The following is an 11,583-nucleotide window of genomic DNA, read 5'->3' as shown; positions in this document are numbered from 1 at the left end:
TAGAAGATATCACAATCGGAGAGCAGCAAATCCTTAAGAGTGAGGTTCAAATGTTAATGATTCTTGTGTAGGTGGAAAAAAAATTTACTATGGCTTTGAAAAAAAAAGACAATCAATTTTTATGCTAGTGGGCCGGGATTAATAACTGTGATTTATTCAATATTCAATTTTCAGCTACTTCGATTACTGATGCATTTCTTATAATATTTTTCGTTGATCATCAACTGCCTCATATCATCGACATCGACACGAAAGATTCAAGTCTTTGATGCCTATGAACCCGAAAATTGAAACATCGATATTGTGGTAAGGTTCTCGAAATTGACTTGGTATTTGAATGAGTGGGCATATTCAGCGTCAGTATGTTATACTAATGTTATCATCATTCAGTTGCAAAAATTGCCCATCAGTCAAGACATTATTAATTCACTAAATTGTTTGATCAAGAATCATTGCCAACCCTCAAAATATTTATCTAATCTAAGATATTTATCTTCATTTCTTTTGGTTCTAGGGTTCTCAAAAGTACATCCTTTGGAGAGCAATCATTAATTGAGCCGCATCATTTAATACTGCGCAAATGTTCCACAGAATCTTCGATTAGAGTTTAGCAAAAAAGGCGAAAAGATATTTCATGATCGTAAATGTATTGTTTTCCTACTTGTTTCCTTATCGTTTTTCTCTTCGTAAAACAAAATAGTTGATTTGCTGTATCGAGAATGTGACTCACGTTTCCTTCTTTTTCCCTTTTTTTTCAATTTTTCAACTGATAGCAGTTCAACAAGTAAGACAGTTGATTCAAACAAAATCCGATAATTTCTTGTCCTTTCTTTGGCAGTTTTATTTTAGTGATCACTCTGAAAATGAGACACATGGTTTATGTTATGAGAATGTGAGAAAAACCTCCTCAAATTGATAATTATATAAGATTTCAACCGTTTGGTATCATTTAAGTCAAACACTGGAATGGTACAAATGAATTAAGAAAAATAGTATGTTACTCTGATGCGATTTTGTTCTTTTCATCGATGAAAAATGTTTTTGTGCATGTTTCGAATGAAAGCTGGTGAATACTGGAAGCTTCAGAGTTGTATTTAGTATTACGCTGTGCAAAACAGATTTTGAAGATTTTAATAATAAATGAACCACTTCTTCCCATCATCTTTCTCTTTACCATTTTATTCATGATTTTGAGATACATTTGCAGGCAAGTTACCTATCTGGCAGTTGAAAAAAAATGCACCAAGTAATTAACTTTTGGCCGATATGGATTACCAAAATCCTCATCTTCTCGGCTTCACATAATATTCATGGACTGGCTTTTGATCCCGGGCGTTGTACGGGGATTTTTTTCGCAATTTCGCTAGAACACCCGTGAATTCCCTAAAATTTTCTGGAAAACCGAATTTTCTCAATTTTCCATAATATCCTAATGAGTACCCTAAACTGATTGACAGTGAAAATCGCACTTAATCCCTCACGTACGGGCCCCTTCTGTTACTAAGTCTAACGTGAGCTCAATATTACCAAGATTCAATAACTTATGATGCATGGAAAATTCCGAATATGCTATTTTTAGAGCATGTCCGTATGTATGTATGTATGTAAATAATTTTCTTTTTCGATTTTCTGGATAACTACTCGATGGAATTTCATGATTTTTTTTTGAAATATCGGTCTTAATAAGAGCTTTCCATTGACCCCACCCAGAACTCAATCGACCATATAGTTTTTGAGATATTAACATTTTTAGTTTTTTGTTATTTTGACGATAAGTCAAAAAATAATTATTCAAATTGATTAAATGACGGCTTAAAAAATTTGTATCGATGGTATATTAACCGATTTCGAAGATGGGGGAAATAGCATTATTTGTTCGCGGGTGACAGCCTGATTTGATAGATTTTTCTTCTGAAAGCTATTAATCGGGGTTTAGTCGGGACTTAGTTGGGGCTTAGTCGGGGTTTAACCGGGATTTAGATGGGGCTTAATGAGGGCTAAAGAGGTGTCCAGTCGGAGTTTAATCGGGGCTTAGAACATGTCTGTATGTACATATATATTCATATATGTCCGTTAGAAATTGTTTTCTTTTTCGATTTTCTCAATAACCACTCTATGAAATTCTATGATTTTTCCTTGGAATATAGGATTCTATAAAGATTATCGATAGACCCCTTTTAGAATTGAATCCATCGTATAGTTTCCAAGGTCGATTTCCATTTTTCGATGTTTTTTCGATGATTTTTCGAGAAGTAGTATTAAAATAATTATCTAAAACGATGAAATGAGAGGTCAAAAATTTATATCAATGGTAAAAAATTGGCGTAGTTCAAGGCTGGAGGTAATAGCATCAATGATTCTTGAGTGACAGCTTGATCTGATGGAAATTTTTTCATGAAAGCTTGAATTGAAGTTGAGGGCTGTCATACACTGGATGTATAACAGCTGCAATAAAAATAACAGAAAAACAATTTTATGGGAATTTTCATAAGAAGATTGACAACTGAGTACCTTGAACTACTGTCAGTGTGTGGAGAAATTTTAAGGGTCTTGAAGACGCCAGTTATGAGCAGCTTCCAGATCCTGACGCTTTCCATGGACTCAACGAATGTAACGAATGATTGGAGCATATTATCGACTAATTTATTCTAAATAAAATTATAAAAACATCCCGTCTTTAATGAATAGTAAGAAATGAAGATTCCATAACCAAAAAAAAATTACGAAAAATATAAAATAACATAAATCCTCTTTAGAAATTCTTCGTCATGAATTTTCATAATTAACTGTTGAATTTCATTGATTTTTTTCGAATGTAAGAGTTGATTTGCTAACATGACTATCGCTCGAGGACCTTCAGTTAGAGATCTTGATGTGGAGTGGAGTAAACTATCTGATGCAGAAAACTATAAAAAATTGATGTAGAATATATCTCGACAATAGCTCGAATCTGGGAGCAAATTAAAATTTTGAGTCTCATCTGTACCACACAGCCCGATTTTTAAAATTAAATTATTGTTAGATGGAAAATTCGAAAAAAAGATTTCAATTATATAAAATTCAATTTCAAAATTGAAGTTGACCATTCGGAAGCAAATTGCTAATTAATTAGCAAAAACAACTATACGAAAAATAGGTCAATGCAATGCCTACTTGTTTTTTTTTGTTTCGACGCTAAGTCAAAAAATGATCATTCAAATTGATTAAATGAAGGCTTAAAAAATTTGTATCGATGGTATATTAACCAAGTTCGAAGATGGGGTTAATAGCATCATTCGTTCTTGAGTGACAGCCTGATTTGATTTTTTTTTTTCTCATGAAAGCTATCAATCAGGGTTCCGTCGTGGCTTAGTCAGGGTCGAGTCGGGGTTTAATTAGGATTTATTGTAATAGTTGATTTGCCAACATGGCTATCGCTCGAGGGCCTTCAGCCAGGTATATTTTGATGTGGAGTGGATTTTTTAGTTGAAACATCCGCAGAATATTTAATTTGGAAACTGTATAGAAGTTTCTCATGAACATTGTGAGGAAAATTATGGAAAATTGATGTAGAATTGGAAGCTTGAAATTGTGAGTCTCATGCTGCTACCACGTGTGCCACACATCCGGGTTTTTAGAGTTGTATTTTTCGACGATTATTCAAAGAATAACTCTTTAAATCCGTTCAATAAAGATTTAAAGAATATGTTTCAATGATATAAAATTGATTTTGTCCATTCGGAAGCAAATTGCTAATCTATTAGCAAAAACAACTATACTAAGAATACGTTAATGCAATGACCACTTGTTTCCACAAAAATCATATCGACCATTTTTTAAAAGAGAGGCTCCTGTGAGTTTTCAAAGTGGCAGGCTATTGAAGCGAGATTTCTCATATGTCAGATATCCCTTCAATATATGTCAAAATGTAGAATTAGTGCAGAAAAAAGCATTTTGTTGTTCATTTTCCCTCCCAACGCGTAAAATATATTGAAAACGTGGTCGAAGGTTATTTTTACGAAGGTTATTTTTTGGTCAAAGATTTTCAAAAAATGTGTAGAATAACAATTACGAGCCACTTTTACCCATATTCGACTCCCAAATCACATGATTCGACATTTTTGATTTTGCAAAAAACCAATAAATTTTTTGACAATTTTTTCAGAACCTGAAAAAACGTGAGAATATCAAAGATATTTCAATAATTATTCTTCGAAGTATTTTCCATGCGTGGTGCAATTTCGCTTAAAAATATTAATTGATTGAGCTATTTGGAAGTTGAATATGAAAACAGTGGCTCGTAATTATTATTCTAGACATTTTTTGAAGAATTTTGAAAAAAAAATACCGTTGTAGCTCAAAAATTGAGGACACTGAACCATTTTACAAGTTTTATGCATCTGGGGCGCAAACGAACAACAAATAATACATTTTTCATCACGCTGTGACGAAAAGTGAACTTTTCGGCACTAAAAAAAATGTTTTTTAGCTCGTGGGATTATATCACCTCCCACAACCTCCCACTCGCCAAAAAACACTTTTTTGCACTCGTTACGAAATATACTATTTCGACATTGCTGCTACGTTCACCTCGTGCCGAAAAGTGTCTTTTCGTTTACTCGTAAACGAAAAGTAAACGGAAAAGCTTTTCGTTTATTTGTAATCGAAAAGGGCACAGTTCGCCGCTCGCTGAACGTAAAATTACAGTCGAAAAATATCGTTTGACACATGTGAGACGGGAATTTTCAGCTCGTGTGATTGGCAACGTCACACTCGTGGAAATTCCGTCTCACTCGTATCGAAATATACTATTTCTACACTAGTTTTTAGTTTTTACATAGGGGTGGGTGGGGCAAGTGTTTGTCATCGACTTAAAATCCCAATATATTTGCTTATAAACGAAGATATCAAGAATTAAAGTCGATCACAAACGTTCCACTTTGCTCCACCCTCCCCTATTTATAATGGATATCTAACGGATGAGAAATCTTATTTCGATTACCCCTGACTTTAAAAATTCACAGGAGCCTCCCCTTGAAATGAGTCTAAGGCTCGTAAAATACGCTTGAAAAGAAAGTGTTTCTCATTTTTTATAAAAATTGAAAATTCGATATCTCAGTCATGAGAACAGCTAAAGGGTGGTCCTTGAATGGAATTGTTGCTCTCAATAGATATAGAAAGATATCAAAATTATAGACAAATTAAAAATTTTGACTCAGTTGCCTTGTCTATAAATTGTCGTTTGTGCCATATATGTATACCAATTTTCAGCTCAATCGCTTGAAAACGTAGGCCCTTGGACGTGTTTGAAGTTTTTAACCCGTTTGAATCCCTTCCACCCATCAGGATACTGCGAAGTTGGCTTCTTTCCCACTTTTTTGGGGCCCTTTACAAATACTAAGACCTGTCAGCTCGGTCCGGGTACTATCCAAATAGCATGGCATTGTAAAGTATCCGAAAACTAGCACACCCACGGTAGAAGGGTATAATTTCTGTTAAAGAATTCTCTTCGTGTATACATTATCAAATGAACAAACAATTGCCCAAACGATTTCCATTTTCGTTCTCGACATTTTTCGATCATGCAATCGGGAAAAAACTATGAGAAATTTATCGGTAAATTTTCCGTAAATGTATCGGTAAATTTTCCGTAAATTTATCGGTAAATTCTCCGTAAATTTATCGGTAAATTTTCCTCAAAATTTATCGGTAAATTTTCCTCAAAATTTATCGGTAAATTTTCCTCAAAATTTATCGGTAAATTTTCCGTAAATTTATCGGTAAATTTTCCCCAAATTTATCGGTAAATTTTCTGCAAAATTTATCGGTAAATTTTTCGCAACATTTGTCGGTAAATTTTCCTCCAATTTGGGAATTATTTGACGATTTATTAACCGTAAAATTTACGGATAAAACTTTACCTCAAGTTTACAGATAAATTTTACGGATAATTTCATGAACAATTTCGCTGATAATTTGCCGATTGATGTTATGATATAATCAATCATTATCCGAAAACTTTACCGTCTTTTTGTCGACAAAATGTTGACAAAAGATCCGGTCCTATGTCAACAAATTACCGACAAATTCCCGGTAAATTGTTGGCTGGGCGCTTTGTAATTCTCGCGCGCTGTTCTAAATAGCCCCTTCACATCGTCATGAAACGTCTCTTGTGGACTCGCCAAAAATTCTCCGGTGCGCCATGACCCTACTAATTTCGTAATTCTTGTAGCTAACTTCCCGTAGTCGCGCCATTATTTGTATTCAGAGTTCATAATTTAACCTCTCGGAATACACAATGGTGTCAAGAATCCTTTAGATTTACATAATAAAGATCAAATTCATTCATCAAAATGAGGGCGGAGGACCCTGATGGGGTGTCTGACCTTGAGCACACCACAAAGATATCAATTTCCGACCCTATGACCGGTAAAGAGTACACCGTCCTCTTATCCAATGAAGATGCTGGACGTGCCATGCAAGGTAAATTCTTATTAATCTATTGGTTGTTATCACTTGAAGTGCTCATACTAAAACAATTCATAATAGATAATCAATTTGCATCTGCGTTACTGGCAAGTTGCATTCAACAGGAGGAATTCGATAAGGAAAATAATCCTGATGGCTTTGGGGCTCCTAAATACAGTTCTTCAAATGATTTGGATGAATGGAGTGTTCAAAAGCCGCATCCATATTTGGAAGTTCTTGGAAAGTCGATGGAAAGCGAATTGAACTTTGAAGCACACTTAAGTGATGATGATGATGACGAGGAAGTGGTTGTGGAGAAACACAGCACCGAGAAACCCACTGGAAACAAGGACATCTCTGCTACAGGTATGTATTAAGAACTTTTCATCAGATTATGTAAACCCCTAACTTGCTCACTTATTTTTTGACCCCCTTTTACTTGCACACCTGGGTCGATTCGACCCACAAATTTTGTCAAATATCTCAGCTCCTATTTCTCCGGTGAAGTGGATTTTTCTAACGCATGATAGTTAATATAGCTATCTCCTGACAGAATGCACAGTTATTCCATTCTTCAAAAACAGGTTGAGTAAAATTTTCATCTTAAAAAAAGCGTTTTTCGACAGAATTTCCTAGAGAATTGAATATTTTGTTCTTTCATTAAGACATCAGAAGAAATCGAATTGTATTCGGCGGATCAAGATCTATCACTGGGAGTAGAATCTGAGGGCACATAAGGTTCTTTGAAATAGATAGTTATTTCGCAATAGCAAAAATTTATTGGAAAAAAAATTAGTGTTGACAGGGTCAATTTGACCCAGTGTGCAGTTTAAGCGTTAATAACACTGCGAGATTTTCAATATCATAGGCAAATACAAGTGGTCAAAAGCAGCGACGAAGTTATTTCTGGACTTGTACACAGAAGAGATACAGAAATTGTCTTCTAAATTAACCAAGACAACAAAAGTACAAAACAAATTGTGGGAAGCAATAAGTAGTGGTATGAATTTGCAAGGATACCACGTTGATGTTTCTAAATGTCGATCAAAATGGCAAACAATGCAACGAAAATATAAATTAGTGCATGATCACAATGCCCAATCGGGCGCAGATCGCATGGACTGGATGTTTTTTGAGGTGTGCATGGCTTTAAATAATTTATACGCCGATGAGTTATTGTGAATTATCGTGTATTATCATTTTCTAGAGCATGCAAGATTTATTGGGGAAGACACCATATATGGCCCCACTATCTACTGCTTCATCAGTGGGTGAAGCCGGAGAGCGAAGTCTGGAATATCAAACAGATGCTCAGAGAGATAAGAAAGGTAATTGACTGTCTCTCTCAGTCTACCGTGTGGTATAATTCATCAAATAGCATTATACATATTTTCCAATATTGTGCTTCATTTCAGACTAGAAGAGAAAAACTATTGCTCAAAGCTTGACTGAGATCATGGAAGGGCAGGCTAAGGCACGAGACTCTCGAGATAAAGAGCGAACTGAGTATCATGCACAAAAATTGAAAAGGTTGGATCGATTCAATGATATACTGGCTCAATCTCTTCTTCAATCGAAGGGATCAACCCAAGAACATAAAGACTTAAGTTGATAAAAAATCAATTATTGACGTTGAAAAAATGTTCCAGTGTTCTCGGTGTGTTTCGTGAGTGAAAAACTATTTAATAAATCCAGTTTATTTACAAATTAAATTAAAAATCAATAATTTGTTTCACTATGAGAGATTTTCTTATTCTAGGGTCTATCTCTGCATTTGGGAGCTTAGAAACCTTTGTGTGACTAGTTAATAATGGATCTTTGTCTTGGAAAGGACCTATTGTTGATTTCAGAACATTGTTCACTGATGTCATCCATAATCCAGCATTGAAGTTCTTCGTTATGCAGTTCTGGAATAGAAAAAAAACATCAAATTGTCATAAATTCATTCAGGGTTACATTTTAAACTCAAAAAAATCATTTTCAATTGATTATCATTGAAAATTGATGGAAAATATCAATTACATGAATAATATTGATTAATGTTAATCATAAATGATTGGAAATTAATGAGGAATCATTTTTTCGAAGTTTAAAATTCGTTCTAAATTCAATTTTTAATTCCAAAATATTTTTAATCAATTGTCATCAATTTTTAATAATGTTTGATCAATATTAATTGAAAATTAATGGAAAATATCAATAATATTAATCAATCTTCAGCAGAAATAATTGAAATAATTGAAAAGTGATGACATTATAATTCTTTTTAAGTTTAAAATTCAATTTTGGATGAAGTTGCGACAATTAATTGATAAGTAACTAACTTCTCACCTCTGGAACGAAACACCGGGCCCTCACTTTCCTCTTTCCCTACACAATTATAAAAATAGATCTTTCTGAAGATAATTCTCCAGCTTTTTAGAGGGGAGTGCTCTCGACTTCGATCGAAGTCAATGGAAGACGAAGAACGATAAAATTCTCATTTGTATTTCAAATTGCGAAGTTTATTTCACTGTTCATGAAGTTCTCTATCATCTGTTGTCTTTTGTTGGTGTCTTTCGAGTCCTCTGAAGCCACTGGAGGGTTTTGTGAGGCGAGCCTTTTGATGTTACTTCAATTATTCGGAAGTGGTTTAAGGCACTTGTGTTGAGTCGGTTCCACACATGCCACAAAATAAATTAATTAATAACTCGAATGGTCAATTTTTATTATTTTTCATTGAAATCCCTAATGTCTTTGATGTAATTAATTATGAAATTATCTCAGGTCTGAATTATTTTACAGAAAATGTTTTGAGACATTTTTTGTAGAGAATCAAATTTCCGAAAAAGAAGGGTTTTGACATTTTCACATGAACCCAGTTCTTCAATTGAAAAAAAAAGAATAATAAGCATCAAATCTATCCAAAAAATTGTATTTTTATTAACATTTAGTTTTACTCGTGAAATAATTTCATTTCCCCTTTTTCCATTCACTAAATAAATTAATAAATATCTCCAGCATCTTCTCCAATTAAAATTTCCACAAACTAAAATCAAAAAACAATATTCGTTATCGCAATTAGGTAATGAAAAATAGTTTCTTACTTCTATTTCAAATAAATAACTCAATCTCCACAATTCTCTCATTTTTCTCTGCATAAATCTACCAATTGCTTCTCCTTATTAAATCCCATAGAATCCACTATTCTCGTCTTCACAGGAACTTTAGCATCGATGCAATCATTAATCAATGTCTCTAACGATTGTGTCTTCATTGATTGCTAGATGATTAGTTTCGCTGAAGTTCGATCAGTTGAAGTTTACTACGTGAATCACGTGATTCTGGATTTTTTAGACTTTTCAGACATTGAAGACTCGAGTACAACGAGTTCCGGATGCGATATTAGTTATGAAATATCTGTAACTCATCGCAAGCAGGGGAGAGGGCTTCTAAGACATCATGTAGTAATTACTCAGGACATATTGACGTACGAAATTAAATCTGAGAGGGTTCCGGTGGTGCAGTCCCCTAAGAATGTTCAAACGTCTCCAATTGCTGCATTAAAGCCACAAGCAACATTCAGATTAGACATGAACTCTCGTGAGCTAGAGCAGAAGAACGAAACACCTCTGCCTTACATTGTTAATGACACCAATCCAGCTAATGAATCGAAAATTTTGTATGTGCCCGATGACATCGATGATCTACATGAAGAAGATCCCGATGATAATCTACAGTTTTGATTTGAGGGGATAAGGAATAAAGAAAAATATTCAACTATCGTGTATTTATTGATCCTTTCTTTGGCAAATGCACTGCGCTACATTTTCATTCACGCAGTGCAATAAACGAGACTTTCGCGCAATTCAAATCTTATTCTCCTCCTAAAAAATAGAGTTTTAGAGTTCAATACTAATGATGCTAATTAAAGTTCATAGCATTTCTTCTCTTTATCACATTTGTCACCAGAAATTATCTTAATTATCACGAAATATATGAAGCAAGATAATGAATGACGTTAAGAAGTTCTTTCAAATATTGGTTCATCTATGAATCTGAGAGCCGCTGATATTGTTCACAACACGACACAGCCTTTGTTCATTCCTCTCTTCTCAAACAATCGATTGTTCTTCATTTAGCATAAAATAATTAACTATGACCGGTGCGTTGAATTATTCGCTAATGTGCAGTACAGACGCAGCAAAATTGGCCTGCAGAGTTACTGCGCCACAGAAAAATGATATTCAAAAATAAAAAAACCTCAGTACAATCTTTTTATATCGATGTTTGACTCCATCATCGAATATGTCACTAACAGTCGTTAATACCCGTACAATCTTTGGATTACGAGAATGATACCGAATAATTCAATAATGAAATCACAATACTGAAGCAGGATTAATTTAAAAAAGAGTATTCTGAATTGAAGAAGTTATTACTTTTCAACCAAGAATAAAAGAGAGTGGAGTAAAACAAATTAAGTCTCATTAAAAGTTGAAAAAAAAATCCTTTGAAAATGAAAAGACGGTTCATTCCGCCTGTCTCTTCCATTCATAAAAAAATCCTATTCCCCATTTCAGAATATCTCTTTTCCACAAATAAATACTTCCCCCTCACTCCCCCCCGAGCGGTAGGAAATAATCATCTACCCCCGGAAAGTATACAAAATATTGTTATCATGAAAATGATGAGTACCATCGACATGATGCAGTAACCGGCTCTCAAGAAGACACCTTCCATACCGTACAGCCTCCTCCCGACTATCAGCCACATCAGCCTCCAACAACCAATTAACTAAATCAGTCCCAGAGAAGACCCCCTCATAAACCGTGAGTAGTCGCCTGCGACACACGGAGATTCATTGCGACACTCGAAGATGGCACTTGCTGAACGACTCTCGAATCATCCTCGCTTCTGGGCTTCATCAGGTAATTGTAGCTTCTGTCTAGCTTTCCACTCGTGACAAGCTTTCTTCAGCCACTTGCCCAGCCTCCCCAGACTGGGATCAGGCCCGAAAATCCTGAAAGCGATGAGGGACTGNTATGATGCAGTAACCGGCTCTCAAGAAGACACCTTCCATACCGTACAGCCTCCTCCCGACTATTAGCCACATCAGCCTCCAACAACCAATTAACTAAATCAGTCCCAGAGAAG

The 11,583-nt window shown here is 34.8% G+C and overlaps 2 protein-coding genes across 4 annotated transcripts; one reads left to right on the top strand and one right to left on the bottom strand.

The window, feature by feature from the left end:
- The first annotated feature begins 6,221 nt into the window (after positions 1 to 6,221).
- LOC107046780 (ribonuclease J) lies at positions 6,222 to 8,514 on the top strand. 3 transcript variants are annotated; one of them, XM_015269489.1, is made up of 6 exons: positions 6,222 to 6,462; positions 6,529 to 6,813; positions 7,316 to 7,584; positions 7,655 to 7,775; positions 7,863 to 8,104; positions 8,207 to 8,514. In XM_015269489.1, exons 1-5 carry the CDS (start codon positions 6,333 to 6,335, stop codon positions 7,865 to 7,867), a joined length of 810 nt encoding a protein of 269 aa, XP_015124975.1. In that variant the 5' UTR covers positions 6,222 to 6,332; the 3' UTR covers positions 7,868 to 8,104; positions 8,207 to 8,514. The 3 variants fall into 3 exon arrangements, with proteins under 3 accessions (XP_015124975.1, XP_015124974.1, XP_015124976.1); XM_015269488.1 differs by having other exon boundaries at positions 7,863 to 8,113; XM_015269490.1 differs by lacking the exons at positions 7,863 to 8,104; positions 8,207 to 8,514 and having other exon boundaries at positions 7,316 to 7,447; positions 7,655 to 7,744.
- A 1,685-nt stretch (positions 8,515 to 10,199) lies between these two features.
- On the bottom strand, positions 10,200 to 11,280 carry LOC114841652 (integral membrane protein GPR155; the record flags this gene model as incomplete). Its single annotated transcript, XM_029126708.1, is given in 1 exon segment — positions 10,200 to 11,280. A coding segment is annotated over 1 exon segment (206 nt), but the record flags the coding sequence as incomplete, so codon positions are not given.
- Positions 11,281 to 11,583: the final 303 nt, after the last annotated feature.

Source organism: Diachasma alloeum, unplaced genomic scaffold, assembly GCF_001412515.2.
Source record: "Diachasma alloeum isolate Michigan unplaced genomic scaffold, Dall2.0 Dall_scaffold_01975, whole genome shotgun sequence".
NCBI classification, from domain to species: domain Eukaryota; kingdom Metazoa; phylum Arthropoda; class Insecta; order Hymenoptera; family Braconidae; genus Diachasma; species Diachasma alloeum.
This window is presented reverse-complemented; position numbering and strand designations above follow the sequence as displayed.